The 21961-nt window shown below is 37.0% G+C and overlaps 4 protein-coding genes across 6 annotated transcripts; 3 read left to right on the top strand and 1 right to left on the bottom strand.

The window, feature by feature from the left end:
• The first annotated feature begins 306 nt into the window (after positions 1-306).
• On the top strand, positions 307-8128 carry LOC130672289 (eukaryotic peptide chain release factor subunit 1). 3 transcript variants are annotated; one of them, XR_008990678.1, is made up of 11 exons: positions 307-458; positions 952-1230; positions 1349-1524; positions 1608-1735; positions 1821-1971; positions 3179-3369; positions 3445-3795; positions 3859-4006; positions 4506-4622; positions 5438-5454; positions 6876-8128. XR_008990678.1 is itself a non-coding variant. In XM_057476768.1 (10 exons), the coding sequence occupies exons 2-9, from the start codon at positions 1145-1147 to the stop codon at positions 4583-4585; spliced, it is 1311 nt and encodes a 436-aa protein (XP_057332751.1). In that variant the 5' UTR covers positions 307-458; positions 952-1144; the 3' UTR covers positions 4586-4622; positions 6876-8128. The 3 variants fall into 3 exon arrangements, 2 of the variants coding, with proteins under 2 accessions (XP_057332751.1, XP_057332750.1); XM_057476768.1 differs by lacking the exon at positions 5438-5454; XM_057476767.1 differs by lacking the exons at positions 4506-4622; positions 5438-5454 and having other exon boundaries at positions 308-458.
• Positions 8129-8329: 201 nt separating this feature from the next.
• LOC130672286 (protein MCM10 homolog) lies at positions 8330-11647 on the bottom strand. The gene is made up of 2 exons (XM_057476759.1): positions 11487-11647; positions 8330-11418 (listed from the first exon to the last, which is right to left on the bottom strand). Exon 2 carries the CDS (start codon positions 11319-11321, stop codon positions 9126-9128), a length of 2196 nt encoding a protein of 731 aa, XP_057332742.1. The 5' UTR covers positions 11322-11418; positions 11487-11647; the 3' UTR covers positions 8330-9125.
• Positions 11648-12838: 1191 nt separating this feature from the next.
• Positions 12839-14729, top strand: LOC130671886 (peptidyl-prolyl cis-trans isomerase FKBP8). Its single transcript, XM_057476004.1, has 5 exons — positions 12839-13156; positions 13293-13626; positions 13693-13892; positions 13952-14253; positions 14333-14729. The coding sequence occupies exons 2-5, from the start codon at positions 13315-13317 to the stop codon at positions 14647-14649; spliced, it is 1131 nt and encodes a 376-aa protein (XP_057331987.1). The 5' UTR covers positions 12839-13156; positions 13293-13314; the 3' UTR covers positions 14650-14729.
• A 149-nt stretch (positions 14730-14878) lies between these two features.
• LOC130671882 (alpha-2-macroglobulin-like protein 1) lies at positions 14879-21957 on the top strand. Its single transcript, XM_057475998.1, has 4 exons — positions 14879-15165; positions 15236-15426; positions 15833-16083; positions 16282-21957. Exons 1-4 carry the CDS (start codon positions 15089-15091, stop codon positions 21742-21744), a joined length of 5982 nt encoding a protein of 1993 aa, XP_057331981.1. The 5' UTR covers positions 14879-15088; the 3' UTR covers positions 21745-21957.
• The last annotated feature ends 4 nt before the right edge of the window (positions 21958-21961 follow it).

Genomic DNA, 21961 nt, shown 5'->3' with positions numbered 1-21961 from the left:
TTATTTCTGATGCGCAGTAGCCGTTTTTTGGATGTCAGCAAAACGGAAGCGCGTAAAAAAAATGGCGTTAATTCAAAAATCTGCTCTTCAATAAAACCAACTTTCCCATGAAAAAATAAAAAAATAAATAATTAAAGTAAAAAAATATTTGTTTGAATTTTATTTTAAATTATTCCGCGTATTTTATAATTAAAAAAAATTGAATGTTGGCGTTACCGCCACCGGTATCCGCAGCAGCAGTGACGTTAGCAGAGTTTTCCAGAAGACTATAGAGTCCACATACTGTAGCATTGGACTAGTGCCTTTTTCCTATGGCCGACGTGTGCGTGGATTAAAAAAAAAAATATATTGTTTCAATTGTCGTCACTTAGTGTATTCCGCCCGCATCGGAGTCCACGCCGTCCTCCGACGGTTGAAAAAACGCGCCCGGAGTCTGGAATTCGTCGCGAGGCGACTGAGTAAGTGGCAAAAAAATAATTTCATTTATCATAAATAAAATAAAATAAAATAATTTATTAGACCTAAGACTAAGACACATCTTGTAGATTTGAAAAAAAACAAAAGAAATAAAATAGAAAATGTTTGAAAGTGAGTCAGAGTACGAGTGGTGAGTGAAGTAGAAGGCAGTAGATGGTGATGGGAGTTTGCTGCCACGATGTGAGAATAAGAAAGAGTGAGTGATAAAGATGGAGTGCTGGTCAGTTGGCATGGTGTGAATGAGACAGAACACGAGTGAGACCTACACGACACACTAGTATAACTTGTAGCAATGCTGTAGTTCCCTCCTATCCTCGTATCGCTCTACACTCACTACATTCTTCCACTGACATAATCCGGTACAAACTGGATCTAGTCAGTTCATATTGATGATCTTGCTTCTCCGCATATTCTTACACCTAAAAACTACGTATCAAATAAATTAACTCCTTTATTTTATTTAAATAATTGCAGATAATAATTGAGTTGGACGTGCCCTTGCCCTTACCCTTGGACCCGATCTCGGACTTGGCCTGCAGTCTAGGGAGAGGATCAGGCTGGTCCTGAAACCCCTTTATTATTTTTTTTTATTTTAATCCGTAATTATTTAATTGCCGCGGCGTGACTCCAGTATCATAACCAGCCACGCGACTCACCACGCGCTAAAATGTCCAACGAAGAAACTTCCGCTGATAGGAATGTCGAGATCTGGAAGATCAAGAAGCTCATCAAGAGTCTCGAGATGGCCAGAGGGTAAATTATTTTATTTATTTATTTATCAACTTTTTTTGATTGTCTTGCCACGACATATGGTGGGCTTTTGTCTAGTATTTTAAATTAATTAATTAATTAATTACTGTTATTACCCTAGGAATGGTACGAGCATGATATCGCTGATTATTCCGCCGAAGGATCAAATCTCCCGGGTCAGTAAAATGTTGGCTGATGAATTTGGTACCGCGTCTAATATTAAGTCACGTGTAAATAGGTTATCAGTACTTGGTGCAATAACATCTGTACAACATCGACTTAAATTATATACCAAAGGTAACTACCAACTATCAATAGATATACAAAATATATGACAAGTAACTTTTAAAATAATATTTTAAATAATTTATTCACTCCAGTACCTCCCAATGGCCTGGTTATATATTGCGGGACTATCGTCACCGAAGAAGGAAAAGAAAAGAAGGTCAACATTGACTTTGAACCTTTCAAACCTATAAATACTTCCCTATATTTATGTGACAACAAGGTATATATTTTTATTGTTGTTATTAGTGACGAGAGTAGATAAATAATTATAGTTATTACTTGTAATTATTTATTTGTTGCCGTAGTTCCACACAGAAGCATTGACGGCGTTGCTGGCAGACGACAATAAGTTTGGTTTCATTGTAATGGATGGTAACGGTGCCCTGTTTGGAACACTACAGGGAAACACGCGCGAAGTCCTTCATAAATTCACTGTCGACTTACCAAAAAAACACGGTAATTTTTATGATCCTGAAGTTAGCAGACATTTAAAAATTTTTTAATTTTCCTTTTTCAATAAATCAATTGCAAAAAAATAATATAAAAATATGCACATGTAGGAAATTTAAAAAACTACAGGTGCAATTTTTTCAAATATTTTTTTTTATATAATTTAGTGTCTAAAATAAAATCCAAAAATTATTAGACATCTGCTAACTTCGGTATCTTTAATTTTTTTTATTTTATATCAATATCAATATTACGGACATCCAAGATGAGTCTGAATGTAGCAGACAGACAAAGTTAAAATTAATAATAAAAAGAGTAAATAATTATTAAAATTAAATTTTCAAAAATGCGCATTTAAAAAATTTCAAAATTAATAAGTGCATTTTTTAAATTATTTATTTTTTTAAATTTGTCTGATGTCTGCTACATTCACACTCGTGCATTCCAGACAGTACTCCCCAGTTTTTTTTAATTTTCAACGACAACTGTCAAAATTTTATTAATTAATTGAAAAAAATTAAAGAGTTAAGGGCATTCTCAGACATTGCCCCCCACTTTTTAAAAATATGCAATGACTTTCAACTGTCATAACCGTATTAAAATTTTACTAATCAATTAAAAAAAAAATTAAAATTTTAATTGAAAAAAAGACAACGTAGTCGTAATTTCATTGCGATATAGAATTTAGAAAAAATTACTTACAATTGATATCAATTGGGAGTTGAACGAAATTTGTTAAATAAATTTTAGCCGCCAAAATTTAAAAATTCGAATTATAAAATTGACATGACAATTTTACTGAAATTTATTTAAGAAATTTCGTTCAACTCCTAATTGATATCAAGTGTAAATATTTTTTTTTTAAATCTATATATCGTCGAAATTACGACTGCGTTGTCCTTTTTTCAATTAATGCTTTAATTTTTTTTTAATTAATTGATAAAAATTTGATACGCTTATGACAGTTAAAAGTCATTCAAAATTTTTAAAAAGTGAGGGGCACTGCCTGAGAATAGCCTTAATTAAATAAATTTTGGGGTAAAAAATTTTTAAATTCTAATAATAAAACTGAAATGATTTTACTAAAATTTATTTTACAAATTTCGTTTACCTCAGAATTGATAAAATTTTTAAAAACTGGCGGACCCTGAGAATTCCCTTAAAGTAAAAGTAAATTAAGAATGATAATAAAAAAAATATTAAAAATTAACAGGTAGAGGAGGTCAATCTGCGTTACGTTTCGCCCGATTGCGTATGGAGAAACGGCACAATTACGTGCGAAAAGTTGCCGAAGTTGCGACGCAATTGTACATTACTAATGACAAACCCAATATTGCTGGACTTATCCTCGCTGGTAGCGCTGACTTCAAGACAGAGCTCAGTCAGTCCGATATGTTTGATCCCGTATGTATTTCACTACCCACAGAAATCTAAAATATTTATTTACATATTTTAATATGAAAAATATTTTTTCTGCAGAGATTGCAAGCTAAAGTAATAAAACTGGTGGACGTTTCTTACGGTGGTGAGAACGGTTTCAACCAAGCAATCGAACTGGCAGCGGAGTCACTTCAGAACGTAAAGTTCATCCAGGAAAAAAAGTTAATCGGCCGTTACTTTGATGAAATATCACAGGACACAGGTAAATATTGCTTCGGAGTTGAAGATACGCTTCGCGCTCTAGAGCTCGGCAGCGTCGAGACTCTGATCTGCTGGGAAAATCTTGACATCCAGCGGTACGTTTTGAAGAACCATACGAATGGCGAAGAAAAGGTGCTACATCTCACTCCAGAACAGGAAAAAGACAAAACTCACTTTACCGACAAAGAAGTACGTAATTTATATATATTTATTTAAAGTTATAAAAATATATTAACTTTATATTTATTACAGAGTGGGGTAGAGTTAGAATTAGTCGAGTGTCAGCCGCTGCTTGAGTGGTTAGCGAATAATTACAAAAGTTTTGGTGCCACCTTAGAAATAATTACCGACAAATCCCAAGAAGGCTCGCAATTCGTCAGAGGTTTCGGTGGAATCGGAGGTAAAATTTTTTTCTTTTATTACAAATATCTATCCCTAGTTTGGTTTCATTTACGCGCGTTCCTAAATGTTCCTTTTTCAAATTTTATCTACGCCTCTTAATTAATTAATATTTTTTTTATATTTAATTTATTTTTTATTCAAAAAAAAAAAAAAATGATTACGGAACTTGACGTCTATTTTTTGACTTATGCGTAGATAAGATTTGAAAAATAAAAGGAACACCCGATGACAATAAATTGGAACCAAACTACTCAACTACTTGATCACTAGTAAAAGCGAATTGATAATTAGAATTAAGAATACTCTTGACGCTTAATTAAAACAATAATCGCACTAACAATAAAGCAAATAGTTTATATTAAATCAGGTAGTTTGGCTATTTTATGAATAAATTTAAAAAAAAGCCGAAGTAAATTAACAGCCATGTAAATTAAAACAAAAAAAATATTCTAACTTTGAATAATATTAATAATTGTGGAGTGTTGTTGTAAATATAGGAATCCTACGCTACAAAGTCGATTTCCAGTCACTGCAGGCCGATGAGCCTCTCGATGATGTTGACCTCGATGATTACTAAGTTATTCGTCTCAAAATAATACTCAGTGTCGATTCAGGTAGAATTGTTATAAATCTCTGGCTTTAAAAAGTGCAACACATCGTTATCGTTGTTCAGTAGAAAAAAAAAAAGTTTCTTTACTTCATTAATTTATTAATTAAAGTCTTTTATTTATCGTATCACGCAGTTGCTTTCTTCCATTTTATATAAATTCTTTAGATAGAATTTATATGCCTGGCAATTTATATATATAAATATATATATATTTTATTCTTCATTACATTTATTTTACTCGTTATTATTTAACGTCGACGTCGGCATTCTACATCAGTGGCATGATCTTCATTCTTCTTATTTATTTTAAACCAAAATTGTTTTCGTTTCCATTAATCGTTATACATTTTTTAATCCTAGCTCGCTGAATGATTTTTACGATGGCTAATTATCAATACAGACTATCATTTATTATTATTATTTATTTTAAAGATAGACGTAGATTTATTATAGACGTAGTTTGACTTTTTACGCAGCTTAATTCATTGCATGGTTTAATTTTTATAGATTTAGATGAGTAGCGGCGTGAGACACTTGTGATTTTTTTTTTTTTTTGTTTGTACTTTACTCTATTTTTTTGTCACTGTGTCTCAGTTTTTAAGTACAAGCATGCTATACCTGTGTGAGCTAAAATTTGCCGCCAGAGATTTTGAAAATAATTGGACTACTTATTTATTTGTATATATATAATTACTTTTATTATTGCAATCGATCTCTGGCGGCTCATAAGGCGCATTCGCAACTGCAATGCGTTTATTTTTAAAATAATTAATTCAGATAAATTAATACTCGAATTTTAATCCTTGAATTTTTTGTTAGCTCGCACTTTGGAAAAGGTATAGTACCTGCTTAATAATTAAGTGTAATTATAATTATAGTAATTAGATATATATATTTATAAATTATTTTTGTGTTAATTTTTATTCAAGAGTATTAGTATTTAGTTTATTTTTTTAAGGGGACTGCGATTTTTTTTTCTTTACAAAATTTAAAGTTTATTGCAGTAATTTTAATGGTAAATATACAAGGGCGCGAATAAATTTGAATTTAAAAATTTGTTATTAATTTATTTAATTGATCCATTGATTTTTCGGCGGATAAATGAAAATTAATATAAATAATAAATTTTTTAATTAATAATTTATTTTTCGCAGTAAGATGGGTGGCGGCAATTTTTGAAATTTTTACTGCGTGGGAATTAATTTAGAATTTAAAATTAAAATTTATTTTTCGCCGTACGATAACTGGCAGCAGTTTTTGAAATTTTCAGTCCGTAGATATTAATTTTGAATTTTAAATTCAAATTTGATTCAGTTGTTGCCGTAAGATTGATGGCGGCAGTTTTTGAAATTTTTAGTACGCGCATTAATTTTGAATTTTAAATTCAAATTTAATTTAACTGTTGCCGTAAGATGGATGGCGGCAGATTTTAAAATTTCAAGTGCGCAGCTATTAATTTTGAATTTAAAATTCAAATTTGATTTAATTATTGCCGTAAGATGGATGGCGGTAATTTTTGAAATTTTTACTGCGCGGGAATTAATTTTGTATTGAAAATTAAAATTTAATTTAACTGTTGCCGTAAGATGGATGGTGACAGATTTTAAAATTTCAAGTGCACAGCCATTAAGTTTGAATTTAAAATTCAAATTTGATTTAATTATTGCCGTAAGATGGATGGCGGTAATTTTTGAAATTTTTACTGCGCGGGAATTCATTATGAATTTAAAATTAAAATTTATTTTTCGCCGTACGATAACTGGCAGCAGTTTTTTAAATTTCAAGTGCGGAGACATTAATTTTGAATTTAAAATTCAAATTTTATTCAATTGTTGCTGTAAGATTGATGGCGGCAGTTTTTGAAATTTTCAGCACGCGGGCATTAATTTTGAATTTAAAATTCAAAATTAATTTACCTGTTGCCGTAAGATTGATGGCGGCAGATTTAAAAATTTCAAGTGCGCAGCCATTAATTTTGAATGTAAAATTCAAATTTAATTTAATTATTGCCGTAAGATGGATGGCGGTAATTTAAAGTTTAAACTAACGTACGAATTTTTAATAATCGTGTCCGTTGGCTAATTAGTAATTAAAGTCTTGATAAAAATATAAATAAAGTCCCAATCCTATATAATTACCATTAAAATTTTTAATAAAAATCCATAAAAAGCGATCCCCTTAATCGCACACTAAATTATGATTTTAAAAAATTTATTCATTATCAATTAAACTAATAAATTTATTTTTAACATTTTAGGTATTTTGCGATACAAAGTCGATTTTCAAAGTATGCAGCTTGAAGAAATTGAGTTCGATAATTTTGATTTGGATGATTACTAAGCAAATAAATAATATCGAACACACAAAAACTTTTATCATCTACAAAATAAATTTTGATCGTTATGGTACCAGGAAAAAAAACTAAGGAACGGAAGTTACTGAAATAATTTTAAAAAAATGTAAAGAAAATTTTAGTACTACAAATTAACATAAAATAAAATAATAATAAATAAATAAATGAATAAATAAAAAACAACGATGAGCGTAAAGAGTTAAGTATTTTTTGGTAATCAAAAAACTTTTTGCGCTAAAAATATTGTCGTTGTTTAAATTTATTATTATTATTATTTACCAAGTTGAGAGTTTACGTTACGATTTCACAATATTTTCAATTAATAAATTACAAATATTACACAATTAAAATAACAATAATAATAAAAAGCAAAATCGCAAAACTTGTTGAAGTTAAAATTTTTTTTTTGCCCGGTGTTAATTAAAATTAAATTTATCTGAAGCGAATAAACGATAATAATAATTCATTAATTAAAAGTAATTACAGTAATTGTAACAATTAACATATGATTATGGATCAGCGATAATGTTTTATGTCAAGTTATATAAAGAAATTGAGTTTAGTATGCGCGTGAATGTTGGGAAAGTGAAAATAAAAAAAAATAGTTTGAGCCGATGGATTAAATTAAAAGTTTTATTAATAAATAATTAATTATTTACATGAATAATTAATTTTAAAAATACGAATGACAACTCGAAGACTGTAAAACTCATGCCAGCTTGAAAACCTGCCTACTACTTCATAAAAAAAATCTAAATAAAATCTTGCGAGTTTAATCAGAATGGAAATAAAATAAACAGATAAAATATTGTAAGCGTGATATTAATGTATGAGTGTATTGAGATGTTAAGTATGTAATTGAGGTGTGGACTGAAAAATATTAAAAGCCCGTATCTTCTCAGGACGCTCTAGGACCGTTTGATAATTGAGTCCAAGTCCCGGGATACTAGTTGGTGTACAGAAAATTTTTGTACAGTACGATGCGCACTATTTAATTGTTCTGTTAACACTATTATTATTATTATTATTATTATTATTTTAAGTATAAATCATTTTTTTTTTTTTTTTATGTTCCGATAACTCAATTTCTAACTTCTGTTTGATCTAACGTCTATGTTATTAATGTTTATTAATAATAAAATTAAATTTAAATATTATTGAGGTTATTATTAATACTCGATGTGCAATTAATAATTAGTTGCATTTTTTTTTATTTGCTAATTGTTTTAAATAAAATTATTTGATTTTTATCAATTAAATATAAGCGACTGTAATTTAATTGCTCAAGGAGAGGTTTTGGACAAAAGTTTATTTGAACATTTTTTTAGGAAATTTAATTATCTATAAAAAAAGTCCTTATAAATTTTATCGTAAAATTAATAATTAAGTCAGTAATTAAATTTTAAGTATTTAAAATTTTTATTTCTCAAGTTCGTTTAATTATTTTACAAAAAATTAAAATATAAGCCTAATTTTCAAAAATATGATAAAAATATATCAGAGGAATTTTGTAGGAAATTAAATTCTCTACAAAAAAGGTCCTCATAAATTTTTTCATAACTCCAATAGTTTGGACGATATCATTGATTTAAAAAAAGAGAACCGCGTGGTTAAGAAACTGAAACCTCTTCTCAATTAAAAATTAATTATTTTAATTAAAAAATTAATTTAATAAATCTAGAGTAATGTACAAAAATTGTTATTTAAAATCATGGTTAGTCCGTGTTAAATCATAACGTTTTTTTTACACATAAATGTTAACAATAACAAGAATTAGTTTGCGGCATTGCGCGCCAAATTCAAATCGTCCATCGAGAAGATTCGCGGGTGTGAGTGATAGCCGTTGACTTTGGAGATTAAAATAAAAATAACGTATCCAGATCCCGACATGCTCGATATTTTTAAACGAATACCATTACAAAATATATGTCTTGTTAAAAAATAATAATAAACGATACTAAACGGGTCAAGGTGATCGATTAAATCACATTCCAATTACCGACAATGCAATTAAAAAAAAGTTCATTTTAAAAATTAAAAAAAAAATTAAAGGTGAAAGGAATGCTAATTAATTATTAATTAATCCTTGAGTCCTATATTTAATTTCCTAGTATATTTTAACGTTTTAAAAAATTAATTAATTAATTAGAATTATTAATCAGTATCAGGAACAAGAAGACTGAGACTCGTGTCCGTAATGTTGCCTCCAATGAATTTTTCTTCTCCTCCGCGAATGGACAATTTGTCTCTGGCCAACCCGACCTTCTTCTCGTCCATCATCCCGGTCCTCAACCAGGAGGACCCGCTGCATTTATTGCAAGACATTGAAGGAATTCTGTCAAGACTGACAGTCCTGTTGCCGCAGTCTCCGCACTTGAAGAAGCTCTTGACCGCGTCGATTACTCTCAGCGGATGCTTCTGAGTCTTGCAGAGATCAGATGCGGAGAACGACGTGTACTTGCAGATCAAACACTTGACAGCTTTGCAGTCGACTTTGAAAGTCTTGATCATCTTCTCCTCCATCCTCTCCTTGGCCTCCAGTTTATTGAAATATTTTTCCTGCTCGTTCTCCTGTGACTTTTCTATCAGATCCCCATGGGCCGAAGTCTTTTCCATCAGTTCCTTAAATCTCTCCTTGGCAGCTTTTTTAGCTGCAGGCTCAGGATCTTCTGGTTCCTCGCGAGTTCGCTTGCTGGCCTGTACCTTTTTCTCTCGACTGGCTGCTATTTTGTTGGGGTTCGACTGCTTGAAGCCCCCATTGCTCTTCACCCACTCGATGGCATTTTTCTTGGCCTTGTTGATGTGTTTCTTGGTAATGGGCTCGGAGAAGTCTATCGTGCTTCCTTTAAGACCGGAACCAAGTCGCGGTATCGGTGGTAGTGGTGACAGAGTACACTTGGGAGTCGTTACTTTTTCAGCAATTGACGTAGGTCTCAATGGTGACAAGACACCGGCTATTAAGTTTGATGTCTTAGGATTCCAATCACGTATTTTCTGTAACCGGTCTGTGTTTTTTATTTTACTCGCCGACTCAACCGTTTCTGCTGGTCCATTCCCTAGTCCTGGTCCAACTGCACCAGGTTTTGAATCACCTGGACCAGGATTTGAACTCTTACCAGTTCCAGTTAGCAAAGCCAATCGCTCAGAATCTTTCTGCTCCATTTTAAGATTACGTTTTGCTGGTACCACTAGCATGTTAGTGTGATGATTAGCTTGTGAATACATCCCGGAACCTTTGCTACCAGCGTTCAAATTATTTTTCGATCCAAAATTAGTCCCAAACTTTCTGTTCATATGATCAGTCTGCAAATCTTGTCTCCTGGAAGCTTTATTGTACTCAGTCTTGACGTGGTAAACGCAGTACTCGCATCTATTGACATTGACAATGGCATTGCAAGGGTCTCCATTCTTCTTAACCGACTTGCAGCGTCCAAGATCCTTTGAATTACCCAGAATCATTATTTTCTGAGCGTTATCAACCGACAGAGCTGCTTCGTCTTTGTCATTACGTGCCTCCAGGACCGAGGGGTTCAAGATACCGACGACGACACCATCAGTTACCTTCCAGAACGTCTTGTAGGCTCCTTTGAACAGAAAGACCGTCACTCTATTCACGTTTTCCGTGAGGTCGCTGATGGTCCAGATGCAGTAGGCGTTCCCGTTCTGGGACTTCTTGGTCGCGGATCTCTGGATCAGGACTCCCGCGATCACCCAGTCGTTGTTGAGGTCCTGAGTGGTGATGAAGTTCTTGACCTTTGATACCGTGACAGCAGCGCGACCTTTCATGCGCTCTGCCAGCTCATTCGATGATATCAGAGGCTTCACAATCCGCAGACCAAACACCGGGTCTGTATAAATATCCGAAGGTTTCTTCAGCCATTCCTTGATCGGCCCTTCTTTTAATTTATTTCCAGCACCAGCACCGGCTCCATCCCCAGCTTTAGACTTTGAATCAGCGCGCGGACTTCTAGAAAATGTGTTGTTGGAAACTTTTTCTTTAATATCCCAGGAATTTGATTTATTCATATCCGATGAACTGGATCTTGGTCCAGACAAATGATTTTTGTCATCCTGCTGTTTTTTCAAAAGCTCTTTTATACTTCTACCCGCTTCCGAATAAGTTCGCTCCTCAAAATACTTATTGTCCTCATCATCCGAAGAGTCCAGATCATGAATAAGTTTCGAAACGTCTTTGTCAACTTTCTCCTCAACTTTCTGCTGGCCGTCACTTTGCTCTTCCACAGAGTCCAGGAAATTAAAATCCAACTCCTTGATTACTTTCTTCGGCGCTTCCTCATCATTGGCCAGGAGATCTTCCAGAAGGTCTCCAACATCCGAGTCATCACTCATATTTATTTATTTATTTACAATATTGACAGTTAATTTATTATTTAAATCACAGTTTGGTATCACAACAAAGTAACCTAATTCTCAAACTCCAACGCAACTGAAATTTTTAAATTTATAAATTAATAATGAGTATTTAATATCAGATAATTAATTATCAATACTTACCCAATAATTATTTACATAAATTAATTTATAATTTATTATTTGCACAGGTGATTTATATTTATTTTCATCACCGCGTGCTGACTTTGACACTTTTTGGCGCGAAAGCTACAAGTTTGTCGGCAAAAGAGATTCCATTCAATCATCATCGTCATCATCATCATTATTTGCTAACAATACAAATAGCAAATAAAAATTTAAATTTTCAACTCCTGCAGTGGTCGAGTGGTTCGGTCCCTACATAAGCCGATAGATTCAGGGAGTTACCCGAATTATTTTCAGGCTGGAGGTGTCAGGGTCGATCCCAGACTGCAGCAAAGTTTTTTTTTTTAAATCCCAATTTATTTTTAATCAATTGGAATAAATAAAATTAATGATAAAAAAATTCTAATTCCTGCAGTGGTCGAGTGGTTCGACTCCTTCGGTGGCCGACAGGCCTGAGGTTTTCCCTCTGTGGCCGTCAGGCCGAAGGTACCAGGGTTCGGCCCCGGTCTGCAGTCGATGTTAATTTTTTAAAATCCTTATTTACTTTAAACTAGTCGGTATAAGTATAATTAATGTCAGTCATTTCTCAAGTACTGCAGTGGTCGAGTGGTTCGACCCCTTCGGTGGCCGACAGGCCTGAGGTTTTCCCTCTGTGGCCGTCAGGCCGAAGGTACCAGGGTTCGGCCCCGGTCTAAAGTCGATGTCAATTTTTTAAAATCCTTATTTACTTTAAACTAGTTGGTATAAGTAATAATTTTTACTATGATACTGAAGTTAGCCGACGTTTAATAATTTTTGAATTTTTTTTCCAGGCGCTAAATTATAAAAATTAATATTTTTTAAAAATTGCACCTGTAGTTTTTTTTTAAATTTATTTGTTGGAAAAAAAAAATTCTATAAGTGTTGATTGTCTGTCAATTTCAGGATCATAGTTAGCCGACGTTTAATAATATTTGAATTTTTTTTCCAGGCGCTAAATTATAAAAAAAAAAAAATATTTTTAAAAATTGCACCTGTAGTTTTTTTAAAAAATTTATTTGTAGGAAAAAAAAAATTCTTCAAGTGTTGATTGTCTGTCATTATAATTTCAGGATCATAGTTAGCCGACGTTTAATAATTTTTGAATTTTTTTCCAGGCGCTAAATTATAAAAATCAATATTTTTAAAAAATTGCACCTGTATTTTTTTTTATTTTCTACATGTGCATATTTTTAGATTTTTTTTTTTGTAATGTGTTGAAAAAAAAAATTCAAAAATTGTTGATTGTCTGTCAATTTCAAGATCATATTTTTACTCAGTTGCTAAAGTAAATTTCTAAAATTTAAATTTCATTCCTTTTCGCGCGCCATCTACAGGGAACTTTTTTTTATTTATTCAGAAAATAAAAAAAAAAAGTTAAGAATTTAAAAATTGTTATTATTGTAAAGAAATAAAATATAAAATTGAATTTAAATTAAATGGACAATCAGCGACATCAATGACCACTTTCAAAAGAGTAATAAATTAAATATGTATGTACATACATTCATGCTTACATACATCTTGTAAATATGTGTCAGCGTTTTTTTAAACACCACAGACAAGATTAATCACTCGACCCTATTTTTTACCACAAAAATAAAACTTCGCTTATTCTACTCATAGATTTTAAAAAAACATCAAGACAATTAATTATTTATTGACTTAACGTAAGTAATTATTTATTTTACATAAATTTATATATTTATTGACAATAAAATCACATGTAGACTCGAGCTGATGACTCTGCAGTTTCTACATTTCGCCGATAATTAATTAAATGCGTAATTATTTTTATATATTTAGATATATATATTTATTACTTAAAATGGAGCCGGATCAAGAGTACGGCAGCCAAGCGGATTTCATAAAAGACGAATTTAATTTCGGTGTTGATCCAAAGGATCCCTACACCAAAGCTCTGCTGAACGAGGAGCCCAAGGAAGACGAGTGGATGGACATCCTGGGCAATGGTCAGTTGAAGAAAAAGACGATCGTCAAGGGACAGAAAGGCACTAGACCTAACCAAGGCGACCTGTGCACTGTTGACATCACCGGAAGTTTGACTCCAGATGGCAAGGAGGTCTTTGAAACCTTGAAGGCTGTCACTGTCCAGCTTGGAGATCACGAAGTCATCCAGGTAATTTTTTTTTTGTTACTTAAATATGTAAGGAGACTTTTTTAAAATTTATTTATCAACGTCTAGGGGCTAGAGTTGGCTCTGGCGCTGATGGACGTCGGCGAAGTTGCTGAGGTAGAAATAGCAGCGAGATTCGGGTATGGAGATGTCGGTAGACAGCCGGAAATACCAGCAGGAGCTAAACTTTTTTATAACGTTGAATTAAAAAGTGTGGAAATGGAGCCGGACATTGACAGTTTGACTGTCGGTGAAAGAAAAGCCATTGGGTAATTATTTATAATTATATTTTTAATTTAATTAATTAACTGGATGTTTATTTTTGTAGGAATAAGAAACGGGAACGCGGGAACTGGTGGTTTTCTCGCGACGAACCGACGATAGCGATCCAGTGCTACCGCAGGGCATTGGAATTTTTAGTTCCCGGTGACAATTACGATCCGAAGAAATTGAAAGATGATAAAATAATAACAGACAGTGACTTGGAAGTGCTTTTGGACGACAGAACAAAAGTTTACAACAATCTTGCGGCTGCTCAAATAAAAACTGAGGCTTACGAAGCGGCTCTGGAAAGTGTCGACAACGTTCTGAGAACTGAACCCCACAATGTAAAGGCATTATTCAGAAAAGGTAATTAAATTGACAGCTGTCATAACTGAAATAAATTTATTTTAATGCAAATCATGATAAAATTCTTAAAAATTCCCAGGTCGGATTCTTCATAAAAAAGGCGAGTACTCAAGTGCCGTAAAAGTTTTCCAAGAGGCTGCGAAGCTGGACCCGGAGTCTAAAGCCATCCAGCAAGAGCTGTCAGTCCTCAAGGGAAAAAGTGCCCGCGAAAATATATACGAGAAAAAACTGTATCGTAAAATGCTGGGGGGCTCAAGCGCGGAGAGCTCGTCGACAGAAAGTAAAAAAAATTCAAAACCCTCAAAAAAATCAAACAAAAGTAAATTAGCCTGGAGTTTGATCGGCGGGACACTGGCAGCTGTCACCGGTGTGATTCTGTACAAATTATCATTTTAAAATATCAATTAAGTTATTACTGAATTATATTTAATATTTTGAATTTATTTTAAATAATAACATTCCGAATTTATATATTATTATTTTTATTATTAATCTATTAATAATAATTCCTCATATCAGTTAAGTATAAGTTGTAAATATTGAATTCTATTAAGAAAATGCGACGTATAATTTAATACAATAGCTAATGTAAGTAAGAGGGGGTCACCGAGAATGATTAATCAAATGACGACGACGAGTACGATGTTATTTTACGTCCAACATTCCTACTCAACACTTTTAAAGCTTCGTATTACTTTATTATACAATTTATAACCGCAGTCAGCGATGATGCTGCTCATCTATCAGTTTTTTATATTTATTTGAAGTGTGCATACAATCTATTCACTTTAACCACCAGTTTTCTTCATTACATCGACATCTAGGAGTCGTAATCATGTGTCATATAAAATTATATATTTTAATATCAACGATAAACTTGATCCTCGCCAGCAAAATAGATCCCGTTGACAGGTAAATTTTTTAATTTTATTTCAACAATTAATTGATTGATAAATAAATTTATCCAAATGATTTTTTTCAGAGGGTACATTTTTACGTCGCCTAAAAAAATACTAGCTGGGGAAACTGAGAGCGGATGCTTGTCACTCCACAATTTAGAGCCACCGGCTCACGTTCTCCTGGAATTGATTTCACCAGCGGCGGCTTCGACCTCAACGACGGCTGCTGCTGACGAGGAAATTCTCGCGAGCACCAGCACGCTACTGGAAACCGGTAATTATTTTATTTATTATTTAGTTTTGTAGATAAGAGTTGAGACTAGTCTGCAGTAGGATTTTAAAATTAAAACAACAAGTTGAGAGCTAAGACCTGGTAAGATAGTGGATCTTTGACCTCAGATAAGACGGAGGCCTCAGCTAGCGAACATTAACCAGGAGAAATTTATGAGCCATGCAGTAGATGTATTAATGTCCTTGCTCTGCCGCAGAGCAATCTTTAGTAATCATTCTTGATCGTATTCCCCTTCCTATAACTAATAAATTGTTACTTCCTGTGTCGACGATACATACGGGGAGCGATAATGCCGAGGCATATTAAATATAAAATGCGTTATAAAATTTATCATATGAATTTTCGTATTTGTTTTTTTAGTTTTTAAATTTTATATATTTTTTTTTAGGAAGTGAAACATGTCTGGAATTATCGGTACCAGATCGCGCGCAGATGACCTACTCTATGGCGAGGCTCAGACTGAAGATACGGTTCGATAAATATCCCGAGTATCATGTTAACACGGAAAAAGATGTTTACATCGAGTATGATTCATCAATTGTATTTGTTGAGACTGATAAGCCGATTTATAAACCTGGACAAGATGTTAACATCAGACTACTTGCGTTGACTCATGATTTGAAACCATGGAAGAGACCGGTATTTATTTTTTTTGTTATTTTTCAGGTCCCAGTCTCTGGCAGCATCGATCCCCCTATTTATTTTATTATTTAAACTGTTTGTTTACTGATGATTACGCAGATTTATTTTTGTAGGGGACTACTGAGAGCCGAAAAATTTTTAAGAGACTGGGAGTGGATTTTGTTTTTATTCATTAATTTAAATTTGTAAATTCAGATACCAAAAGTATGGATAGAGAACCCGGCAGAGGTTCGTGTTGCGCAGTGGACGAACCTGAACATGGACCGGGGAATAGTCCAGCTCCAGTTTCCGCTGTCGCCGGACCCGAATCTAGGCAGCTGGCGAATAAAAGTGGAGAAGAAAAAATCCCATCCGCATTTGATTCACACGACGAGCTTTGATGTAAAGAAGTACGTGCTGCCCAAGTTCCAGGTGACGGTGACTGGACCCAGTTATATTTTAGCGGATGCGGACAATGCGACCTGGACCATCTGCGCGAGGTACAGCTACGGCGAGCCGGTGCGTGGGACTCTCAGGATAAAGTGCACACCTCAGATACCAAGTTGGCGTCGGGGTAAATATAATTTTCCCGCGATAAATTACGAGACGCGGATTGACGCTCGCGATGGGTGCACGGGTCCATTCACTGTCTCTAGCTCGGAAATGGGGCTTCCGGACTGGGAAGTTGCGCCTAATAGTATTATCTTTACTGCAAATTTAACTCAAGACGGCACTGAGACCGTCGAGACAGCCACCAGCCGCGTGGTAGTCATGCACCAGGCTCTGAAACTCGAGTTTTTACCGCACACGCCCAAGTATTTTAAACTCGGGCTGCCCTATCACGGAAAACTCCGAGTGCTGCGTCCAGATTCCGAGACCCCGGCTGCTGGGGAAAAAATCCAATTGTGTCTGCGCGTTCGCGGCAAAGACGACTGGTGGGCCCGGGTCGTGGTCGAGTGCAAAAATTTCACATCTTCCGCCATGGGATTCGTCAACTTCATCGTTCCGCCTCAGCACAGAAACATCGTCCTGCTGAGCTTCGTCGCCACGGGAATAGAGTACCCGACTAAGTACTACTCTCCGGACAAGCGATGGCGAGTGTTCATGGATCAGCCGGCAGCTTACATCGACGTCGGTGCCTGGTACTCGCCATCCGAAAGCTACTTGGCAGTGGCACGCGGCGACCAGCCGATAGTCTGCGGAGAGAAGTATCCATTCAATGTGATGTACACTCTGGACCCCGAGGCGACCAATGAATCGATTGCGTTCCACTACTCAATAAACTCGAAAGGCGACTTGCTGATTTTCGGTCACGTAAAACATAAACCTCACAAAGATTCAATTTTGAATTACGCGGAATTCAAAAACGTGTTGGGTCGTGGGTCTGCTGACGCGACGACTGGTCGCAGTGAAGTGCCCAAGAACAATATCGTCCATAGATTCCCGCTTAGCGTCAAAGTGACGCCAAGTATGGCACCGATCTCGGAACTTCTGCTGTACTACGTCCGTCCTGACGGCGAGACAGTGGCGACGACGTACACGATTGAGGTAAACGGCGGCGACAGTTGCTTTGAAAACCACGTAAAGACCACGTGGTTGGACACCGCAGCTACTGAAGACATCAAACGTGCGCCTGGTGAAGTCGTGCGTTACAACATTGAGGCTGCTCCTTGGTCGCTCTGCGGTGTTTCTGTCGTCGATTCGTCGACCAACTTCCTCGCACGACGGGACTCGAAGAAAAGTAATTTGATTGACGCAGAAGGAGCTTTTGATCAGACTAAAAAATTCCATTACAATCGTGGAGACACTCCGGCTCTGTATCAGAGTGTCTGGAGTCATTGCAAAAAAACTATTCAGCCTCCAGAAACTTCGATTGACGAAATAGACCACTTGCCTTCTCCAGCAGTTGAAGCTCCACCCGTTTGGGACCACAGCGGCGCGCGGACTTGGCAGAGTGGCTTCGATAGCAAACGCAACAGCAAACGACAATCATCATCATCATCACGAAAAGTTCGCAGCAGTGGAATAAGTTTAAACGGGGTAGTAAATTACGTCGACGCAATGCAAGCATTTGATGACTTTGGCGTGATAGTAATGAGCGATTTAATCCTGGAGTCACGTCCATGTCCGCAAAATAGCCAGTGGTGGCCGATGAATCCACTGGAGAGCATAGAAATGGGCCATCGAAGTATGGACGAGCCGGACCGGATTTGGGGTAACATGAAAATGCCCCAAGCGTTTCCACTTCTGAACTTCGGTGTCATCGAACCGACACTGACTGGCAGCAACGCCGACGTCGGATACATCGACCAGCTTCCGGGAGTCTCTCCGCGCTCTTACTTCCCTGAAACCTGGCTCTGGGAGTTGGTGACCACTGGCAAAGACGGCAAGGCTGTGATAAAACGCACGCTGCCGGACACCATCACCAATTGGATGGCCCACACTATTTGCATATCGTCCAGCTACGGGCTCGGCATTGCTCCAGTGACAAAGCTGACGGCATTCCAGCCTTTTTTTTTGGACTACAGTCTTCCTTACAGCGTAAAACGGGGCGAGTTGCTTCGAATGAAAGTCTCGCTGTTCAATTACATGCAGTACAGCTTGCCAGTTAAAATCCACTTGATCGAGGCACCGGGTTTTGAATTGCATTTACCAACTGCTTCCCCAGTCGGCGAGTACTGCGTAGCTCCCAGGAAGAGTATTGTCCACGAGTACGTCCTCATACCCCGGGTGATTGGTGAGATAAATATTACCGTGTCAGCGGCTGTTGATTTGTCAGCGAATCAAACTACCTGCGCATCAGAAGATAAAAAAATAAGAACAGAAATTTTTACTCAGGACACGATAATAAAACCAATTCTAGTTCTACCAGAAGGTTTTCCTATCGAGACGACACAGTCTGCGTTTGTTTGTCCCAAAGATTTCAATGATGACTCGAGCATCACTTGGAACTTGAGTCTGCCAGTTGACCCAGACAATTTCATAGCTGACAGCGCGCGCGCATACGTGTCTCTGATTGGAGACTTACTGGGACCGGCTCTAGAAAATTTGGACAATCTGGTGCGTCTGCCATTTGGCTGCGGCGAACAGAATTTGATTTTATTCGTACCCAATATTCATGTCATTAATTATCTTGACGCGACGACAAATCGCGGAGTCGATGGACCAGCGAACCCGCAGCTCAGACAAAAAGCTATTCGTAACATGGAAAAAGGTTATCAGCGCGAGTTGAACTACCGGCATCCAGACGGCTCGTACTCGGCCTTTGGACCTCAGAGCTCCGAGAGCACTGAACTCGGTGGGTCCATGTGGCTCACTGCGTTCGTTGTTAAATCTTACGCCCAAGCGCGCCGGTACATTCACATTGACGACAGGGACCTCAAGCTATCCGTCAAGTGGATTTACCGAAAGCAGCTGGAGAACGGATGCTTCCCAGTGATCGGTAGGATTTTCCACAAAGACATGAAAGGAGGACTCCAGGATGATGACAGCAGCACTGACTACGCAGCGGCACTGACTGCCTACGTCCTGGTGGCACTTGTCGAGAGCGTTGGATCCACAGCCGGTAAAAATTCCCTGCCGCCTTCAGTCATCGACAACGCAGTCAATTGCCTGGAAAAAGTCATGAGCAAAAATCTGAAAGAAGACGGCGACTTGTATACAGTCGCCGTAGGAACTTACGCACTGACTTTGCTGGAGCATCCGAGTGCCAACAAGAGCATGAACCTGCTACTGGATCGTTCGACGCGACTCCACGACCTTTTGTGGTGGGAAGACAAAACCAAAACATCCTCTCGCGGTCTGAGCATCGAGATGACAGCCTACGCAGTGCTGAGTCTCGTTAAATTAGCGGGTGAGTCCAACATGGCGCTTGCCCATCGCGCTATCAGATGGATGGCCAAGCAGAGGAACGCCGAGGGCGGGTTCACTTCAACTCAGGACACGGTAATTGGTCTCGAAGCTCTCGCTAAATATGCGACCGCAATGGCAGTCACCAACGCCACCACTGATCTGTCGATTCTCGTGACTGCTGGAGATGTCGACAGGGTCATCCGCATGCAAGATGAGAACCGACGGGTGCTTGTGCAAATACCTCTCCCGGTATTTCCTACTCTCGTTGAGGTATTCGTTGAAGGCGAGGGCTGCGTCCTGGTCCAGACGAACCTCAAGTACAACGTCGCCCAAGTAACCGGGTCTCAGGCATTCGACCTGTCAGTCACCAGCAAACCCGTCGGCTCCAGCAGCGACGAGTGTTCGATGCAAAAAATAAACGTCTGTGCCCGTTACAAAATGGCTGACGAAGAAAGCAACATGGCGCTGCTGGAAATAAAAATGATAAGCGGATACGTCGCCTATAAAACAACTCTGCATGCTCTGCTTGAAGACTCGCCGGTGACTCGGGTCGAGCGATTCGACGAGGAGCCCGACGGCTCAATAAGTATTTACTTTGACAAGCTGACGGCTGAAACAACTTGCATATCTTTTCTCGTATGGCGCGAAAACATCGTCGAGAAAACCGAACCCGCGAATGTTAAACTGTACGATTATTACCGACAAGAATTAATGATTACCCAGAGTTACAATTTTGTTTGCTGCACTTGCGACGCCGATACTGAGGACAACAGCCCGCTGGAGCCAATAATACCCTTGCCGTCGCGACCGGAATTGAAAGAGCTTCCGATCCCAGTGAACACAATAATAAAAAAATCAGAAAAAAGAACCGGGATGATGCCGACGAGCCTGGACACTTTGCAAGATATTGAAAGACACAGCAAAGTAATCGCCGACGGGCAGTTGCTGGTGGAGAACAAGCAGTACCACGATGAGGTGGACCCGAACTTGATGATCGTAAAGCAGAATGACATCACCGAGACCCCGGTACCCAGAGCGAGTGTCAGCACGACCGGGACGATGGGGACCGTCGCCTCGCTGACCTCAGTGGAGCTCGAGGAAAAAAAAAACGACATCGGAGGCAGCGGGGCTGGTGATCTAGAAGAATCAGAAGCGTTAGAGTTTGAATCATCATACAGTAAACCTTTGTCATCATTTATTGTCATTGATCATGAATTAGATACACCAGACGGTATCGAAGGACCGCCTCCTGTTTATATTAAACCCTCGTTTGACATAAATAACTACAGCGGTAATGAAACAGATTTCACCTCTAATTTAAATCTACGTGGCAGTGTTTTAAATAACAACATTATCATAAACCACAACAATAATTTATCCTCGCAGCCGACGTCAGCGGACGTTTACTTCAACGCCAGTGACAGCAAGTGTCCAATATGCGGCGACAAGTTGCCGGCCAACATCGACGACATCTACTGCAGCGCCGGCAGTGTGATAAAAGTGGCGATTCGTCGTCTCCGTAGAGCCAGACTCCTGCTGGACATGATCGACAACCAGCAGCCGAAGCGTCTTCGCGCTACGGTGAATTTGCTGCTGGACGACGCGCGCTGCAAGTGCCCGCCGATTGACAAACCGGGAAGCTTGGCCTTGATGATCTTCAGCCTGACCAAGGACACCTCGCTCCTGACCATTGACGGCTCCGAGCACAAGAACTACGAGCTGGATGGACTGGTATCGATATACACCTTGCCGATTTCAAACCTCGGCGGCGCTTCCTTTGAAATAATAAAAGCTCGTTCTTCTTGTCCAAGAGCTGTGACTGCGTGACCAACTTTATTTATTTAGATTTTTACTAATCAATTAATTATCCAATTATATATTTTATATACTGTATCATTTTTATTATTATAATTAATTAATTAATTTTATTAATTATTATTATTATTATTAATTACTGATATCACGTAGGCTGTTGTTGAATTTGTATTTAATACTTAAAAATTTTTCCGACTACTTTTAGCGTAATCTATTATTTAAAATTTAA

Source organism: Microplitis mediator, chromosome 7, assembly GCF_029852145.1.
Source record: "Microplitis mediator isolate UGA2020A chromosome 7, iyMicMedi2.1, whole genome shotgun sequence".
NCBI lineage: Eukaryota > Metazoa > Arthropoda > Insecta > Hymenoptera > Braconidae > Microplitis > Microplitis mediator.
The sequence above is the reverse complement of the archived record's forward strand: the minus strand, read 5'-3'. Positions and strand labels throughout refer to the sequence as shown.